General features: G+C 52.2%; 1 protein-coding gene across 1 annotated transcript in view; it reads right to left on the bottom strand.

Annotated features, from left to right (window-relative positions):
* RNF220 (ring finger protein 220) overlaps positions 1-20,071 on the bottom strand; it is a 223,684-nt gene that overhangs the window by 66,799 nt on the left and 136,814 nt on the right. Inside the window, exons 3-4 of the mRNA XM_065657825.1 lie at positions 17,797-17,926; positions 3,219-3,264 (exon numbers count right to left, since the gene is read on the bottom strand). Of these exons, the coding sequence (XP_065513897.1) occupies positions 3,219-3,264; positions 17,797-17,926 (176 nt within the window). The remainder of the gene's footprint in view (positions 1-3,218; positions 3,265-17,796; positions 17,927-20,071) is intronic.

The following is a 20,071-nucleotide window of genomic DNA, read 5'->3' as shown; positions in this document are numbered from 1 at the left end:
ATAGATGGATTTTGTTCCTGGATGTTCACTTCAGGGTTTGTTTGCAGCAAGAGCCAGCGCGTGCACTGGATTGTTAGTGGGAAAGGCAATTTTCAGCCATGTATTAGGAAGCAGCAGCGGAAAAGGGATGGCAAACCCAGCGCAAGAGCTGGGATGCTGTAGAGCCCAGCCTCTTCCCTTCAGTGGTCAGTACCAGCACTTTCAGAAAGGATATAAGAAAATTCAGCAGATGCAATTAGGTGACAGGTAACAGTCTGAAGCTAATATCCTGAAATTTAGGGGCTGAGATCTCTCTGGGCAGAGATGATATCCCACCTAGATGATAGCCCATGGAAGGAGAGCCGCGGGCCAGACAGGCCGTGGCAAAGAAGTGCTCTTAGGTAGCTGGGAGGACCTGGGGACACCATCTCTCAGAATTACTGCTGGCTGCTTAAGGAAGAACAAGCACGGTCAGACTTAGACCTCTCATACACCTCACCAACATGGGTTCAACTCAACGTTTGCTCTGTTCCTGCACAACCCCTTGCAAGAGGCAGTTAAGGCAAGAGGGGAAACATAAGAGGAGAGCATGAAACATGGAATGATGCCAGAACAGCCAGGGGCTGCCTGAGCCCAGCTTGCTGTCACCAGCTTTCCTAAGTGTCAGTCAGGGTTGGATAGAAACCTCATCCTGAGGCTCACTATGCAGGTTTGTCAGCTGCTTTTCCAAGTGGCTTGTCAGCACTGGCATGGCAGGATTGATTTGGCTTGGTCTCTCAGGGAAAGCAGATGAGGATGCAGAATGCTGCAAGGCTGTTTGGGGCTCAGTGCTGCCCCCCAAGCTGCCTTTGGAGAGAGGGACCCCAGGCACCAAGGAGACGTGTTGACCCGAGCCCCCCAGCTCACAGCCCTTGCTTGGCCATTGTTGCCTCCATCGGCTCCAATAATAGAAGAACCTGATACAATAATCCTGCATTCATCACATCCCATGTTGAGTGATTGGATTTTCTTTGACATATTGCCATGAAAATTGACCCAGTGCAGTGAGTGACAGCTCTTCAGAGGCAGGAAAGCAGCAAGCAAGGAACATGCCTTTACCTCTGCGCTTTTATTGCCAGGAGAGATGTTTGCCAGGGCAACAGTGGGGAAGGGATGGGAGCAGAGCCAGGAGACAGAGCATGGGGTGGGTTAAATCCCCTGTCCCACCTGCACCCCAGGAAGAGCGTCAGGCCAGCAGAGAAGCAGCAATGGTAATGATACTATATGCAAAGGTCCTAAATGAGTCCTAAAGTTGTATTAAAGCCACTGGTAACCACAAAAGTAACATGTCCAGCCTGGACACCACCACAGTTCCCCTGTCTCTGGGTGGAACCAGCCACTGCCCGTGCTGCCAGAGGATGGGGAGGTGCAGCCCCTTTCTCCCACTGCTGAGCTGCTGGCCCTTTTGTTGGCACTAGGAGAAGGACCAGCCAGGAAACGCTGTGGCAGTCCCCACAGTCCTTGTGACCCTTTCCGCCAGTGCCCAGGGTGGGAAGTGGGACATGGCACAGGTTCCAGCTCTTTCCTGCCAGACCTCCAGCGATGCCCGGGTGCCTGGGCTGCAAGCCCACCCCGGGGGTCTGTCACCCATCCCTCTGGCTGGGACTCCTGTGAGGGGTGGCCCAGAGTCCCAGCCTTGTCCCCAGCAGGACTTTCTCAGAGGGACTTCACATCCTGACGGGCTGTTCCCACCTCATGTTGCAAACACTCGGTGGACGCAATGGGAAAAAGCAGCTTTCATCTCCCTACCACCCTCCTCCTCAGTCCCACCTGGTTACAAAGGGGCCTTTAATACCAAGCTGAGGTGAAGGTGATAGTGCTGTGCCTTCCCACGGCACATAGGACTTGTCTCCCAGCAAAAGCCACCTAGAAATAACGAATCCTCCTGGGCTGAGAGGCTTTCAAGCTCTCTGAGAAGGGAATGAAAGATTTCCTGATTTCACCCTCTCCCTCCCTGCTCTCCTGGCTTCTTGAAGTTAATGTTCTTAGCCCCAGATGTGACGGGCAAAGGGAAAAGATCCATGTGGTGACAGGGGACGATTGATCTCTTTTACATAGAATGACGCTCCAGTCCCAGTTTAATCCCCTCGCTCAAGGCAAATGGGATTCTTTGTCAATGGAAACTTCAAAAGCCCGGCCCTGCCGCGAGATGGACCTTCTTCTTTATCTGGTCTCTGTCAGTCACTTTGCGGCGTTTCCCTCCAAAGAGCTAATCTGTCTTCCTAGCCATCCTTCTCCCTCACAGGCGATGTGTTTGGGACCGTTGAGTTATCTACACTCAGACCTGATGAGGAGGGAAGAGGAAGCTTGCAGAGTTCAGCTGCTTTCATTTTGTGAGTGCCCTTTCCAGCTCCTTCGAGATATACCATGGCAGCCATGGATTTTCAATGGTGGGTGGGTGGGTTTGGAGATGGCTTTCTGCTCTGCTTGTTTTTCATGGAAGAAGTAGCCAGGTCTCTCCTCTCCTCCCAGGACAGGCCACAGGAGACAGAGATAGTCACACAGGAGATGGGAATGCCAAAGGTGTGGTGCACCGCAGAGTATCGCTGCGATCTTTATTTTCCCTTGGAGGGTTTGGGAAATTTTGGGGTTTATTTCAGAGATGCAATGCCCAGCTGGGTGCTCCCTGCCACCCACTTACATGCCCAAGCTCTGGTCCTTCTGTCCAGCTAACGGTAATACTAATCGGTAAATGATGGCCCTTGCAGTGATGCCATGATGTATTTTTGCATTCTGAGCCAAGGGGATGGGAGGTGGGTCCTGGGAAGGGAGACGTGACTGAGGTGGGGTCTTTTAGTGATTTGGGCTCCTCCTTGGGTCCTCCTCCTTCACTCCCCCTGAGACAGTTCCATTCCCCTCTTCCAAAAGTGGCATATGGCTCTGGCTCCGGGAACTCCCTCACCTGATTTCCCAGACTGAGCTCAGCCTGCATTAGCTGTCATTAGACACAATCTGGAGTCCCAGAGCCCGCCAGGTCCTTCAGCTCCGCCATCCTTCGGCTGCACAGGGAAGGAGAGAGCTCTGTGTGGGGACTTGACCACTCCAGCTCCGCAGGTGCATGGGCGCAGCAGTTTGCCCAAAGCACCATCACCTTCCTGGGGGACACTGAGTAGCAGGACAGAGAGTGGGCTGGGAAGGCGAGGGGGTGTAAGTAGCATCCCTTTTGCAGGGGGATAGTGTGCAGAGTTGTGCCTACTTACCTTGGGGGTGCCTGCTGCCATGGCATCCTTCAGGATGGAGCTCTTGCTGCCAAGAGAGAAGAGAATGGGGTCAGAGTCACAAAACCTCCATGGTGGGCAAGTGGGGAGGAGTGCTTTGAGGGATCTCAGAGGTCAAATCGCAAAGTGCATGGCTCCCCCTTCCCCGACCAACGAGAACCTCCTTGCCCTGACTGCAGGGGCATAGAAAGGAGGGCAGTGTCAGCGGTTTCTCCACTTGGAATAGAATGGTCTTAAGAGTGGAAGCCCCCAAATCCAGACACGCGATGCAGAGTCAAATCCCAAATCTCCCCCTACTCAGGAGCTTGCACAGCTCCGCTCCCAGCCCTGGGAAAAGCAGGGACCAAGGCTGCAGAGGCACGGATAAAAAAGCCAGGGAGAGGGGAGTGGAGGTGGTGAGCCCTACATAGGGTCAGGCACAATAAAAAAAAGAAAAGGAGGGAAGGAAAAAGAAGGAGATTAAATCGGTGTAAGAGCAAGGGAAAGAAGATCCCCTCGGCTCCAGCCGCGATGCGGAGGCAGCAGCTCTGCCGGAGGCTGGAGTGATTTGTTAATTCAGCTTGTTCCCCATTTAGCAGGGAAAGAGGTCCCTGCCATGGCGCTCCTCCTCGCCTGCCCTCGCCAGCGGGAGATGCTATAGATTTAATAACACCTTCCCCCCTCCAGACAGGTTAAACTTGAAACAATTACATATCAAAGCCGACATGGCGGGGAGGCCTGCACTGTAATTTTTTGGTTATTAAAGTAATCTCTCTCATGTAAATTCTCCTGCTAACATGCTGCAAACAGCATTAGGAAATAAATTATTTCCCCATGATTCGATTTGTCAATGCAAAGCACCTGCAGCAGGCAAAAGGCTCTTGAAATATGTTGCCAAGCCCAGTGCCTGTGCTTGTAAGTGCATGGCGGTGGGGCGGCTGGCTCCCGGCTCCCCATCGCCCCGGGGAGATGATGGATGGGTGGGTGGAGGGGGGAGGTTAGCGGGGGGAGGCGGAGGTTGGGGAAGGGCGGGGGGAATGGAATTGTGTTTAATAACAAAATTTGTATGCAAGCCTGCATCCCAGGCTAAGGATGAGTGATCGGCAGCCAGAAAGTATTAAAAAGCCTCGCTAAACAGATGCTGACAATAGAACAAGACATATCAAATCAGATCTACTTCAGAAACATTAATATACACACGCACACCCGCCCGCGCGCGCGCGCCCGGCTCCGCACACCCGCGCTCCTTTCTTCTCAATCACAGCAATATGGGAGACATCAATAAATTTTTATGAGACTTTTAGAAGATCAACACAGTACTAGATGTGACAAAAAAGCAATGTGCCTGTCATGTTCGCTTTGTCGGGGACACTTTAGCCCCAGATGCCGAGCTGCAGTGGCAGCGGGGAGAAATTGAATTTGGCTGGCTTTAATCTGCCTTGATTTGGCAGATGGCTGGGTGTTATGAAATGAGCAGGGATGGAGGAAGGTGTTTTCTCCCGGGGCTATGGCCTCCCTGCTCTTCTAGTGCCACCACCCTTGCCTCCCACCCCAAAATGGGGGCCAACATGCAGATGTCCATCGCCGTCATTTCACCCCAAACGCCACAGCTCTGCTTCTGGAGCAAGTGGCTGCAGTTCCCAGGGACCACGGATCAAGGGGCTGTGGCATCGCCTCCCTCACAGCCCCCTGTCCCCAAGGGGACGCACTGCTGGGTGCCTCCCTGGGGGTGCAGGATGCCCACATGCCCCATCCCGCGGCTCTGCACCCCCTGCTCTCGGGAGGTGGAGGGGAGCAGAGTCAGTCCCTGCTCCCCCAGAGATGCAGCCCTGGCACCAGCTCCTGCCTGCGCCCGAACACATGCAATGGGAAGGATTTCCACCCCCTCCCCACCTCCAGCACCATCTTGAATTTCTCGGTTGCCCAAAGGGTGAAACAATGGGGTTTTTTTCCCTTTTATAATCCACACATCAGGTTAAAAAAACCAATCAAACAAACAAATTTCCTCCCTTTTCTTGTTAAAGGTGTTTAAAATTATTCCTTTTTGAGGGAAAGAGGAAGAATCTCATTGATTCTTCCCAAAAATGGTGATAGCACCAGGAAACCACGTTTTTCAGGATGAGAGTCTCCGGTCAACCAAAAGGCCAAGCCCTCTGCCATTGGGACTGATGGGGAAGGGGACTGCTTTAGACAAACTCTGCCAAGTTGTTTTATTCTTCATTTGCAGGATTATTAAGAACCACCCCCCTTCTTGCAATTTAACCCCAATCTATTGCTAAAAAGAGTTTGCAATTTGTTTTTATTTATTTCCAGAGATGGATCAGGAATGGGCACAAGCCCTGGTTGCCGCGTCCCAAGACTCTGCCATTTAAGGGTGCTTTCCTCCACCCCACTAAACAACCCCCCGAATTGCAGTGGCTGCAGCCCCCCACAGCTCTTAAGGATGCTGGAAGCAGGCTGAGAATTGAAAGGCCGTCAGCAAAGAGAAACCTTCCCCTCCATAAACACTGCAGGCAAATTAAAAATGGTAAAAGGGAAATCAAGACCTTTAAAGTTCAAACACTTTTCGGTGCCTTTTAAAGTTTTTTCGCTCTAGGCCCTTGCAGAGAGCACAATCTTTGGAGACCTTGGGATTCTCTTTAATCACCCAGCCAGGCTGTAGTGGTCTGAAATGATTACACATTTACATAGTAATAACCCCAACACTCCCCACATTATTTCATGGCTAGCATATTTCCACTCTGCGAGTGATCCATGTGTTTTAAATTATAACCCGTACATAGGAAATTAGTTACTAAGTACGATATTCACGGGCTCGTCTGACACTTCTAATTAAGGTGATTTACACAGAATTATCCTACGAAATAAAAAAATGGTGTTTTGCTAGCTAATAAAATATAATTACTACCCACTTTTATAAGTTACAGTTAGTTTTAATCTATTTGGGGAATTGTTTATCTAGTTCATTACAGCAAAATAACTTCTTTCCCTTTTAGGCAACCTCCCCAAAAGTACCAAATGAGGCAAGAAACGCCCTGGAAAGACCCAGCAATTTGGGCAGCCGCCTCCTCTCTCTCCCAATGGGTTTGCATTTCCAAGCGATACGAGGCTGCTTCCGTGCTGGTTCCCCTTCTCAGGGCTGTGGCACCAGTTCTGGCTGTGCATTCGTGCATCCCCACGTGCTCGGGTGCCCTGCACCTCTGCAGGGACAAAATAAGGTCCCAGCCCTGGTGCTGCTGGAGGGCTCTGCAGCCATGTCACCCGTTAACACTAACGGGAGCTGCATGGCCAGGTCCCCACACACCCCGGGGCGCTTGCTGGGGACCCAGCACTCCTCTGTATGAGGGCACATCAGCTTTATGAGGAACATTTACTCTGAGCCAGGCCCTCCACAATGAAAGCAAGACTCAGACTACACCACAGACATGCAGATGTCTTTTAAGGCTAGGCAGGGATTTGGTTAGAAGCATCCCCAGATCCAACAGGGAATCCTCTGGTTCTCCCTGAGCGAGCCCCGAGGGGCTGTTCAGACTTCAGATATCACTTCGGCTGTGATATCCCAAAGGGCAGCTCAGCACATGGAATATGTGCCTTCCTTACCCATAGTCTTGGGGTTTCTCTACCTCTGCCATGGCTGCTGTCACACACAATAACCTCCAGATTTTTTGTTTGTTTGTTTTGTTATGATCCTGCCTTTGGGGTGTTCTTGTCATACAACGGAAAAAAAAGCAATATGCAGAGAATGGTCTCTTACCATCCTCATGGACAGAAACCGCTGCCTCCCACACGGAGAACCCAAGACATGAAATGTGGGACAAGTGATCTGATTGCATTTTATCACTAGCAAGGTGGTACTTTTCCTTTAAGCCTTTGCTCTTGCAAGCCATTGCAGGAATCTCAGCTTTCCTCCAAAAGAAAAGTTTTCTGGGTGCCGAAGTCAAGCAGAAGCCCTGCCCAGAGCCCACCAGAAGCAGGCAGGGCTCTTGCCGCCCCCCGGTCCGGGCAGAATCCTGGTGCCGGGCAGCTGCCCGGGGGAAGCAGGGCAGGAATTCTCCTCCTGCTTCATGTTTACCACGGCACATGCACTGACCGCGCCAGCATCAGGGCATCACCACATCACCCTGGAGCAAGGCTTAGAAAACTCTGCAATAACTGCAGCTACAGTTTGAGTGTTCGCCAGTGTGAAGAGACCAAAGGAGAGAGATGCGCTCAGAGGGGAAATTTGGGCACAGAGCAGTCATGGGATTTACCTGAAGCCTCAATGCAGCAACAGTAGGGCCAGAAACAGCCCCAATGATGTGCTTCAGCCCACCACAGCTACCAGATCTCACAGCTGCTTGGGCTCCCCAAGCATGTTCAAACCAGATTTCTACAGAGCCCCCACTCAGAGCAAGGCAGGGCTTATGAAGAGCATCCATCAAGGAAGGGCTGAGCTCAGTAGCTAGCATGGCAGCTGGCCTCAGCCACACTCCCCTCACCTAATTAATAACAACTGCAAGAGAAGTAGTTCCTTGAGTTCCAGATACAGTTGTTTGTGCTCATCCCTTAACAACATTGCAGTCAGAAGAGGTTTAAGGAGGTGGTAAGAGGGCTATTGCTGTGCTGTCCTCCAGCTCAGCAACTCCTCCACAGAACAACTCTCAGCAGCTCTCTGGATTTAACAGGCACCAGCCAGAGCACACGCAGCTCCCGCATGAGATCCCACAAAGCCAAAAGGTTTCTACAGGTTGGGGCCAACTGATGTATTTCTTAAAAAAAAAAAAAAAAAATTCCAGTAGAAACAATTTATTTTTAGCTGCAGGACTTGCGGCTCGAACACACAGCCTTGGGACGGGAGCCCTGGCAGAAGCTGCCTGCAGGGCTGTGCAGATGGGAACACCAGCCGTAAATAAACAGTTGCTGGGTAGAGAGAATTGGATTTTTGTGAACGCCAGTTTAAATAAGTGGAAGTGTCACTTAAAGCCTAAATAAGGAAATGGGAGTTTGAGTTCTTTTTTTTTTTTTTTTTTAAGCTACACGAAGCCAAATCCTCGACCTAGCCGAGGTGACAGCCCCCAGTGTGGACAGGCGTGATCCATGTCATCAGGGGATGCGCCTTGGGATTTTTAACCTGCCGTGGTTACACTACCAGCACCTGCTCCAAGTGCTGCTTAGAAGACCTCCTGCATCCCATGAAGGGGAAAAAGGCCCAGCAGTGGTAAAAATTTACAAAGACGCTGGAATCAGGACTAGAAATGCTCTGCACCTACAGTCTATTTGCTCTGTCCCACGTGCACCCCTGGCTCTTTCTCCCCGATGGATTTTTCTTTATAACCCCGGTGCCCCAAGTCCCTGCCAGGAGCCCCACTCAGAGCAGGTGACAGATTTCTGGGTGAGGATGCGATGGTCCACGTGTGCAGAGAGAAGCAGGAGGCTGGGGTGGATGAGTTGTTTCATTTCTCTCTCACTATTTGAAAAGGAGGTGGCTGGAAAAATAAAGAGGAAAGTCTGAGGGAAAGGTCATGCATGAGATTGATCTGGGGGGCTCTTTGCTACAGCGGCTGTAATGACTGTTTAATTATTCCCAGCTCACGTGGCAGTTCAGAAGAGGCTTTGCAGAACGCATGCATTGCTTAAGGGCAAATAACTGACCGAAGATTTATTTCTCACCCTTGGGTTCCCATGCATCCCTTCCCAGGGCTCCCGCAGTTGTGGCAAAGGAGGGCTTTGCCCTCTGAGGTCCCAAACCCAAGCCCTGGAGTCAAGGAATGGGCTGCCAGGTACCACAGGTGCAAAGGCACTTCAAGGAGCATTCACAGCACTTTCAAGGCATTGCACGAGTGAGGGGATACATGACCCACAACTTTTCTCACCCGCTGTGCTACCCTGGAAGTCTGACCCGAGAAGTGCTCTCACTCACGGATCACAGGCAGCACCCAGCTGCTCTGCCTGCCCTGGGGTCTGCCACAAGGAGAGGAACGGGGCATCTCTAAGCAGGACAGGCAGCTGCACGGCTGGTGCTCTCTCTGCTGGAGAAGCCGTGGATGAAGGGTCCAGGCTGCTGCCATTGCCACTCTCTGAGTGCATGGGAGGAAGCTGGAGGGTCTCCCTTCCCTTTCTGTCCGTGATTGATCTACCACAGCGAGGGGCAGGGACACAAATCAGAGGGGGGATGAAAGAGGATAAATCCACGGTATCAGCAGCACCACATTTGCTAGATAATAAACAGACTCCTCTCCTCATAAATTTCACTCCGTTCCCCCATGGTTCCCTGCCACTGGCAGACATGGAGCTGGGCTGCTCCTGGCCTTTCTGGTGTCCTGGCCGGTGGGGACATCCACAGGTCTGCTGAAGAAGCCTGGGACCCTTCTCCTGGGCTGGCATCCTTCATCCCCTGCACACACTGAGGTGTAGCAGGGGCTGCAGAATGCACAGCAAAGCCCCTCCAGGCTCATGGGCTTTAGATGGTCCATGGGACACCTCAACTGGCTGCCATGAGGTGACCCACATAAGCATGTGAACTGGGTGGGAGAAGCACTAGAGACACCAGGCATTCTTTAATTTACTTGGCATTTCTACTTTCCAACCCAGTTCTCCCAGGTGTGGCTTGTTTTTTCTCCCTGCCCCAGCACAATGTCATTTCCTCACTCCTCATTTTGGCAGCAGCCAGCTCTCCTGCTTCTCCACATCCCACGTAGGGATGTGACCCTGTTAGCTGCCCCAGGGTGGCAGGTAGCCCTGTGCCCTGCTCAGGTGTCACTGAAAAGCTGATACTTCCAGGTGGATTTCTCTGGTGATGGAGTGTGTTTAATTTAAATCTGCCAGGAATCATACTGCTGGAGTAAGCTTCAGGTGATGCCACTTCCCACACACCTGGAGATGCGTCTGTGCCTTGAATCCAGAAACCCCCTGGTCACAGAGCTGAGGTCCCATGCTGAACCCCTCTGCCATGGGGTGGCATAGGATGCCCTGCTGCTGCCGTGGGGCAAGACCCACTGCCCAGGGGGCTCAAGGTAGAGCGGAGCAGAGCAAGATGTGAATGACCCCCCCGGTGCTCCAGCCCGCAGAGCAAAGCAGCAGCTCCCAGGCACCAGCCCTGCCCCAGCAGCCTGGTTTTGCTGGAGGACATTGGCTGTGGGGCAAACCCTGGGTGTTCGGGTATCAGGACCTCAGTGCTGAGGTTAGGTCTCCCCTTGGAGCATCTGGGCTTGGAGGCTCACGCATGCCGGGATGTGCACCCAGGGAGAGCACTGGTGAGACATCACAGGTAATGAACTGCACTGTTGAACACCTTGAGGGGTGTCAGCACCCTCCGGGAGAGCCCCCAGGACTCTGAGTGGGTCAGCTGCCCTCCCCATGGCCTGGGGAGACGGTGCTGCAGGGCACGTACCCAGTCCCACCTCGCAAAGCACCATCAGGCACTTAGGATTACCTGTCCCCACCATCTCCCCAGCCTGGATTTATGCCTTGAGGGGTCACCTCTGGCAAGACTCTAATAACACGACTTTATTAGCTTTCTTGTTCCTTCTTTAAGATACAGTGGCAAGGGGGGAGGAGGGCAGCGGCACCTCGGGAAGGAGCGGGAGCCATACGGGTAGGAAGCAGCTGCCCTCACGATTCCCCTTCTCAGTGACAAGGAGGAGTGGGAGAAAAATGATGCTCCCTTGAAATTTATCATGCACCCAATTACAATGTTAATTGGCAAGTCCCAGAAATCAATTAATTCGCAAATTTTTTTCAATTAAAAATTAAGATAAATCATAAAATGTTATTAAGCAAAGGCCAAACTCCGTGAACTTTTTTTTTTTTTTTGTAGGCATCTGGGGTTTTTTTGAATTTAAATAAAAAAAGAGCTGTGTTGCCAAAGCCCGATGCCCTTGAGTGCCTTTGCTGAAGCGCAGGGGGCTGTCATCAGCAGGACTGGGCTGAAGACAGATAAAAAAATATCGACCAGTCGGACACACTGCTTCTGCTTTATTGATCAGGCGGGAATTTAACTTGCTGTGCATATCCACCGTGTCAGCAAGGGCCACGGGCGAAATTAAAAGTACTTGGCTTGGAGATGTCGCCTTGATACCGGGGGGTGGGGAGAGAGGGAGGGAGGGGGAAGAAGAGGGGGAGAAAGGGAAGAAAGGAAAAGAAGAAGGTGGAAAAAGAAGGAAAAAGAAGGAAGAAAAAAGAGAGAAGTTGAGGAGTGGGAGGTTGCAATGCCTGCTCTTCCCCAGCTGCAATCTCACTTGTTGGCCTGTGCTCCTTGCCCTTTCTGGAGCGCTCTCAGATGTCTACTGCATGCAAGGAAGGGAATCAGCATGTATTTCAATGGATCTTTGAACAAAAAAAAAAACCTTCTTGCTCAGAAACGTCTCTAATCTCACCCATTCAGAGGCTGGGGGACCTGCAGTGTTTGCTGCACAAGAAGTCTGGGGAAGTACCTGGCCATCAAGTTAAAGTCTTCAGGCGTAAATCGAGGAGACCTGAGGTGAGAGCCGTGACCCTGATGTGACACATGACAACAGAGCTAATTTGGGTTTTACACACTCTATTTATCCTGCTGGGCCTGGCAGTGTGGCTGCTTGCCCTTCCCAGAGCAGCTGTCTGTGCTGGCCCTGGGAAGGTCTTCTCCAAGGGCCCTTTGGGACAACACAATGCTCAGCAGACTCCACTAAAATGAAGCAAACCCTTGCCTGGAGTGGTGTAAGGAGCAGCCATATTTAAACACAGGGTTCCCTGAGCAGGAGAGGGGTCTGAGCCATGTCTCATAACTTGCTGTGGGTCCTTATCCTGAGCAGGAGTAACACAGAAAGCCCCTATAATTTGGGTGTGCAGGGACCACAGGATGGTGGCTTCTCTCCTCATCCATCAGCAGGAGTCTCTGTTGCAGACTCCGAGGGGTTAGCATGGGGTGACTTTATCAGAAAGACCACAAAACACAGGGAAAACAATGGGAAAGGACGTGAAATCCAGAATGTGTCTCCAGATGCCTGGAGACTTCTCTCAAGGACAGTGACCCTGCCTGGAATGACCAGGTCATCTCCCAGGGTCCCACAACCTTCATGTTTTAGCTATTCTGCCAGCTTCCTCCTTATTTCTTATCCCACCAGACCCAGAGCTGCCTCTGTCCCCCAAGGAGAGCTACCACCGTGCCTCTCTGCATAAAGAAACCTTGAGCTGAAGCCCCCCTAGCAGGGTGAGGATGCTCAATGTGGTGCCAGGAACTCAGGCAGCACTTTCTGCTTCCACCTCAGCTGCCAAGGGAGGGAGGATTAAAAAGAGTGAGAGGAAAAGAGCACACATGCAAATGAGGCAGAGGAAGCTTCAGAGGGACACCAGAGGAAGATTTAAGCCTGGGCAGAGGTGCACTGAGAGCTGCTACAGTCCCACGGTTTGCTCCTTTCCTCTGACATGAAACTAAGCTAGTTCCAAGAGTCAGGCTAAATACCTCGTCTGGGTATTTAACCTGCTTTGAAACAGGCCTTCCCACTGCATCTTGCTCTGCCCTGACACTGTTTGGTTCCCTCTTTGTGACAGCATCTCTGAGGTCACCAGGAAACAGCCTGCAGCACTTTGCATTTGCACCAAGGTGAGAGACCCCAGTGCCCTTTGTGTTCCAGGAAATGCTTCGTAATCAGAGAATCAGAAGACAAATTATTCCCGGACACACCAGAAAGGTCACTGGGGGGAATCAGGAGCTCCTGAGATGCTGGGTGTGCAGGTATGGCTCCCTGTGCTCCTGGCATGGTGCTAAGGAGCAATGAGACCTGCTATCCCAGGCTGGGAACAGCCAACAGGTGGGCACGGGCTTTAAGACACAAGTATTCAATGCAGAGCAAAGAAATGAAGAAAAATCAAAAAAGGAAGAGTTTGCACAGCCATGGGGCACTGTGAGAGCAGCATTACCCCCATCCACCCACCCGAACACATCCACCCCCGGACCACCTGCCAAGCACCCCAGGCAGCGGTTGCACCACTGTGCCCAGCCCTGTAGCACAGGCACAGGCAGTATCACAACATGGCACGAGGATACTGCTGGCTACATCTGCTAAGCTTAGGAACCCATTTAAATAAGGGGAAAGAGATGAGATAGTCCTGTCTGAGCTCATGCTGTCCTTCAGCTGCAAAAGGTTATGGTCCAATTCACTGCTCCACCCTCTGGACCATTCCCCAGCTCTAATGATACACCTCATCCTTTTGGGGAGGTGAAATCACAGCTCTGAAGCATAGGTTTGCTGCTGGTAAAGCAGGGAAGAATCTGCTAGCTGTCACACAGGGAAATAAAAACGCCCCCTGCCAAATAAATATTTCACAAAGAGCACTGCATTTTCAAGAACAGAACATCTTAAAAGGCACATTTCCCAACCTTCAAGTGCTTGACTCAGCAACTGTGATATTTGTAATGTGACTTCCTAAGGTTTTTTAAATGGCCAATAAATATCTCTTCCCCAAATACGAGCCAAGGGCTCAGAAAGCACCATGGGGGACCATCAGCTGAGGTGTGTTCCACAGCTCCTACTGCTTCCTTTCCTCCTCTTTTGTCCCCAAATTCATCTTTCCTCCCACCTCAAACTGAAACTATAGCCCCCAACTCGCCCCTTCTCCACCCAGCCTCCCCCATTATCCCCTTTCAGCAGGTTGTCCTCTTCGATCACTGCCTGGGGAGCAGTAGACAGGGTTTAAGGGTCCCCCTGGTGCACCACCACCTCCGCTTATAGTATCTACCTGCAGTGACATAAGCAGCGATGCACTTGTATGCCCACAGGCATGTGTGTGTGTGCGCCTGTCCTGAGGGACACCCATGGGTGCTGCTGTCGAATGTTGTGCCTGCGTGCGCTCCCTGAAATGTGTCTGAAGCAGAAGCACCAGCTGCAGCTTGGAGCTGGGGCCGTTGATAACTCCAGAAAGAGCCTCACATTTCAATGTGCTTTATTGCAAGTGTTTAACACGGATGAGGTGTAAAACAGGTGAATATAAATTGAGTGATGACAGGAGACTTGCATCTAGTGCACGGATTAGCTTAATGCACACAAGCCAGGAATATTCATGTATTCTGCAGGGACCAGCCTGGCTAGGGGCACAGGGCGTCGGTGTACACAGAGGGTCACTGTTATTATTTCTTATTTTTACCTTGGTGGCACTTCGCTGCTCAGCTGGGGATCGGCACCTTTTGCTCCCTGAGCTGTACATGCAGCACAGGGAGAGCATCCCTCTGTACCGCGCTGCCGGGCTGCCGCTTGCCCGCCTCCTGCTCTCTGCTGCTTTGTGCTTGTGCTCTGCCAAGGGGAGCTCCTAGGTAATTACTCTTTGGAGGAGGAATACCAACAGTCTTGCCTGGCAAGAGTTAAACCCCATAAAACCAAGGCTTGTAGTTTTGTTTTCTTTCAATTTATACCCTTCACTTAAAGAGGTGGGGGAAAAAAAAGAAAGGACAGGGAGAAAAAAGAAAGCCAGGTGACATATTCTAAAAGGGAGCACCGAAAACGTGTTAAGCACTTCAAAATCTCATATATTCAATCGGCCTCTGGCAAGACATCTGCCTAATGTTAGCGCTTAAATATCCTTTTCCATTTTACATGCATTCAAGTCTCATTTGAGCGAAATGAAACGGTATTATTAAAGGGAGATTTTGCACAAATGGCCTGAATTTGACATGTCAAGTTCAATGAGGCTGTTACATATGTAACACCGAGAAGGGCTCAGAGGCTGCCGGCTCTTGAAACAGCGCCAGTGGCTCAGAAATGAAATTTGCATTCAGAGAGCCTTGTCCTGCCGTGCAGAGCTGTGCACAGGGCTCAGCCGGACCCGTGCGGGGTGGAGGAGCCATGGGACGCACACAAGCTGGTCCCTCCCTGTGCTTTGGGAGACTGGATGCACCAAGAAGGCAGCACAGCTAGAAACTCAGGTCCCTCATTCCCACTCAGATCTGCTTTTTCAAGGGAAAGCTTGACCCTGCACTAGGGTTGGATCCTCCTGAGTGATGTTCATCACCAGTCCAGTGGCTGGTGTCCATCCCTTGGACACACACAGCCGCTTGGCACGGGTGGGTGCTGCCCCGCAGCTCAGCACGGCTCCTCCTGCCCTCGCTCTGTGATGCTGCAGCTGGATAGACCTTGAGATGTCCTTGCCCTGAGGCCAGGACGGTCACACTGGCACTGGCCATGGGGGAGAAGAGCTGTCACTGCAGGACAGCAAACCCCATCCACATCAGCTGAGTGAGGGGATGCATTGGTGTGGGTGGGATTCAACTCCAGGCTCCTGGAGAACTGGGAACATGGGCAGTAGCATCCAGCTGGCGCCTACAGCTCCCTCATATCTCAGCCTCAAAAAGCTCCTGTGATCACCTGGAGGAATCTGTTCTCCTCCTTCCCTTCCCCTGCCCTCCTTCCAAGCACTGCCAAGCTCCGGCGATGCCCAAAAGCCCATGTGAGCACTCAACACCCATCAGAGGCAATGGTGCGGGGCAACCCCTCCACCTTGCTTCTCCACCAGCCTCTCCCCTCCTCTGGATCTGACCCTACGGCAGCATCTGGGCAGGCTCGCCCCACCACGCAGCCCTGCAGCTGTGGTGCCGCGAGGGAGATCCCGGCACACGGGGAGCCCAGTGTAGATGCAGCGCCCACCAAGTCTCTGGTGCTGCAGGCTCCGTGGGCAGGAGGGGATCTGCCTTTCTAACCCCAAGCGCTGGAAATTTATGCTTTTGTTGCAAATCATTAAGGTTTATTAAAACTTAACAACACAAGCCATGATTGGCTGCATCCTCTTTAAATTAAAAAAAAAAAGGCCCCTGGAAAGCAGCCCCCTGCTTCGCTTCTCCCCATCAGACTGATAAGTAACAGCTGCTCAGCCATTTCGGTAACGAGTCGGTATTGGCAGGGAGCGGCCAGGGCTGCCGGTGCCCGTCATGTTTATAGGCCTACATTTTATTTTTATGTTTATTGGGTTATTTGAGATCATTATTAGTTTCTCTCTCCTCTTGTTGATGTGTTCTTGCTCCCGGCTCCTTCAGGCGGGAAAGGTGGGGGAATGGGAGAAGGGGCCACCCGCTAGACCGAGCCACCCTGCTGGAGCTGGGCAGTGCACAGGAGCTCAACCCGCTCACGTCCCGCTGCCTGCTCTTGCTGCCTGCTCTTGCTGCCTGCTCTTGCTGCCTGCCCTGCCTGCTGCTGCCTGCTGGCCCCTGCATTGCTCCCCTCCAAGACTGGGAGAGATCATCCCCATGCAGAGCTGCTGTGTTACAGATTAGCCTCCATCGCCTGAATCCATCGACTAGATTGAACGTTATCTATCACGCTACGGAGGGAGTCGTTATTTAATAATTAATAAAGACCTCTGATTCTTCTTCGCCGTCTGCGTGGTGGAGCAGAGCGGGCCGGGGAAGCGAGGGCAACCCAGGGAGAGCTGTCTCCTCTCTAACTGCTGCTGTTATTTAAAGGAATAATGCCATTCTTTTTCATTTGTCAGCTGGCCCACAATGGCCCTTGTCACACTTTATGATTTAGGGTTTCCTTTCCTTTCCCATTAAACGCCACCTTCCCATCACCGCCTCGCGCCAGCCAGCCTCCGCTCCTGGCTTGCGGTTTCAGTTTCGCTCTGATATTGGCCCAACTTCTTTGATGGGCTCCTCCGAGCACTAATTGCTTCTGTTCATTTAAACCTGTTCACTAATTTGCAGTGGCCCTTTATTAAGTTGGATGCGGCCCAAATTACACCATAAATTACGCTCGCGAGGGGACTGGGTGTCGCAGGGGATAAATGGGCTGCCTGTTCCCTGCCCGCTCCCCCTCCTCCATCTTCCTCTGCAAGGCGGGGGAGATGCGGGTCTCAGCCTGAGGCTGCAGGTGCCAAATTTGGGAGATCTCAGCCCATTGGGACCCATCTGGGAGGTCTCTATTTCTCTAGTTAAAGCTCTCTCCCTCTCCCTTCATCTGCATCAGCTACTGCTCAGTTGCAAAGCAGATCCACACTGTACAGGGATGGATTCTGCATCCTCTGCACTATGCACAGCCCTGTTCACCCCTTGCCCTGGCACACATACACACACACCGACACACGCACTCTCCCTCCTCTCCTACCACCTGGTGACGTAACTTTGCTTCTAGTCGGCAGCGTGATTCCTTTCCTCACCTTTTAATGACCGGGGAATTCATTAATAATTGAAATAAACACGCTCTTTTCCAAGGCTGCTGAGTTTTATTAAGGCAGGGGCAGGGATCTGCCAACTCTTGGCTGCAGCCATTTCCTAAATAACTGCTAGCAGTTAAAATGCAATTATTATTAATTTTTTTAAAACAGGTGACTTTTCTGTGCTGGGGAAAGCAGAAGGGAGCTGAAAGGCAGTGCACACCATTGCTGCTCCATCATGGGACATGAGCAATATGAGAGTTGCTCAGCAAAACACGTCCGCAGGGAAAGGAGCGTGTGTGCCTGCCGGGTGGCATCTCTGCCTGGCTTTACTACTGTGGTGATCTCCAGGGAAATGTTTCTGCCTTGCTTACTAGTACTAAATCTCTCATACCTGGTAGCTGCGGGTAGCGGCATCTCCTCTGCCATCTGCAGGTGCCTTGGCTGGCTAACTGGGGATGCTGGTGGACCCCAGGGAGCTGCTTACCTGATGTTCAGCTGGGTGAGCTTCTCCAGCTCCTGCTCCATGTGCTCCTGCAACTCCCCGGGGCGAAGGAGGACCTGGCAGATGGGGCAGATCGGAGCCTGGCTGTCAAACAAAGTCGCTTTCTTTTTGCCTGTGGGAGGAAAAGAGGGGAGAAAGCTTTAGCTCTGATCAGCTGCCACCAGTATCTCCTGCACTCTTCCCTGCTCCCTGTCCTAGCTGAGGTCTAAAACCCGGGCATTTTCTCCTGGTATAGACCCTTTTCTCTCCCCATCTCATGTTCCTTGGGGCAGGGACTGGCTCTGTTCTGCAGTGGGTCAGCAACTGGCATGACAGCATCCCAGCCCTGGCCAGCGGACCTCCCGTCTTACAGGGAGAGCAGCAACAGCCACATGAGGAGTGACCCTGTGCAACTCTGGCTTCCCCAGTTTGCAGTGCTGGCGCTGTGACTTGGGGCAGACGGATGACACTACCTGTTCCTGTTAACTAAAACCAGTAAATTAAGAGCCTTCTTCATCCTCCTTGGCGCTCCTGAAGTTGGGTGGGTCAGGATGGCCCTCCCCAAAGGGCAGAGTGATTCTCCATGGGCACACAGTGGTTGGTAGGAGAGGAGACACCGCAGTGCCAGGCTGAAGAGGGCAGGGAGCAGCTCTGGATGCTTGGCAGGGCCACCCTGCTGGGGACCGGGGACGGCTCACCCTGTCCCCATGCTAGGATGGGGCCCCTTGCCCTCCCCAGACCACCAGCAGCTCCGGACCCCACATGTGTCCTCACCCTGAGTCCTCTGGGGCTGCATCACCCCTGGGTGAGATCTGGGGGTGCCTGCGGACCCCGATCCCCAGCTGGGCTGAGCCCCTGGGGCCACCCTGGAAGTGGGGCTCTGCCTCACACCCTCCTCACCCCAAATCCTCCCCACTGCTCCCCTGCCCAGCCACATCTCCCTGGTTTGCTCCCTGCTCCAAAGCCAATTTCCTCCAGCCTGGAAACTTTATTGCCCCCTCTGTAAGGAATATACAGCATCTATTTAACATAAAATAAAACTCTAAAGCAAACAATGAAGTTTCAATAAAACAGAGGAGTGCACGGGTCTCCAGGCCCCCCTCTCCCAGCTGTATTAGCAGCTCTGCTCATGAGAGGGCGTGCGGAGCCCGGCTCAGATGGCTGTGGTGGGGAGAAACACGCTTTATAGCTGCCCGTTGTCATCTAACATGAACCGTCCTGCTGGATTATTTATTTATGTATTAGACATGGATCAAATTGGTTAAATTTGAGTGGGAGGCAGTAATGCACAATAAAGCAGCCAGTGCTGGATACGAGGCGGCTGCGTGCACTGTGGCCTTCCAATCGGGAGCTAAAAGGTGCCATTTTATGACTCCTAATGATGGCAGAGCCCAGTTAAATGAATACCCATTAAAGGAATAGACCTTCTCAAAGCATCAAACATCGGTGTGAGTGGCTTTACTGGGTCCCTGCTGTTCACTGTATAAACACCTGGCACAGGCATTTAATGAGAGGAAAGGTCTGAAATAAGTTTGACAGTCACCTTGGCTCATCGCTGTCTTCCAGCAGGACACAGTGTATGTGCCTGGCAGGAGCAGGGCTGTCCCCAGGACACTGTCTGCCTTTTTCTTCAGCCTCCCTATAGGAGACGGGGGAAACTGAGGCATGAGGGGCAAGTCAGAGCAGGCCAGTGCTATGGGGCATCTATCTCCCCAGCTTCTTCATCCACTGGGAACTCTTCCATTTGCAGAGCCAGAAGGAAAATCCAGCCAGTCTGTCCTCTGGACTTGAGCTGCTCCCAACAGCCCCCTGGGCACCTCAGCTCCTCATCCCCGCTGCCCAGTCTTTCCTGGCAGAGAGGAGAATACAGCAAGAAGCTCATGCAACTGGGAACATCTTCCTTTCTCCTCCTTACCTCATGTTTAAATAATGCCCAGAACCCAACCCAAACCCAAACAACCAGCTCCTACTGACCCTTGCGGGAAAGGTCGGCATTTCAGTAATTCCACCTTCCTCTTGGAGCTTTTCCACTTTTGTGTAGCGGGGTCCCAAAATAGCCCAGGAGCGTCCCCGACCACCTGCTATTTATAACCCCAACTTCGCAGCAAAACAATGGAGCTGTCTGCGTCTCCCTCCCAAAATAAACAGGCAGCCTTTGAGTGGACGGGAAATCCTGCTGGATCCCTGCTGTGGGGTGTGCAGATGGACGGGTAAACAGGCTGCTCTCCGCCCTACCGCGCTGCTTCCCTGCTCCCAGCACAGGCCACCGCTGTGGGGC

Source organism: Caloenas nicobarica, chromosome Z, assembly GCF_036013445.1.
Source record: "Caloenas nicobarica isolate bCalNic1 chromosome Z, bCalNic1.hap1, whole genome shotgun sequence".
In the NCBI taxonomy this organism is placed as follows: Eukaryota; Metazoa; Chordata; class Aves; order Columbiformes; family Columbidae; genus Caloenas; species Caloenas nicobarica.
This window is presented reverse-complemented; position numbering and strand designations above follow the sequence as displayed.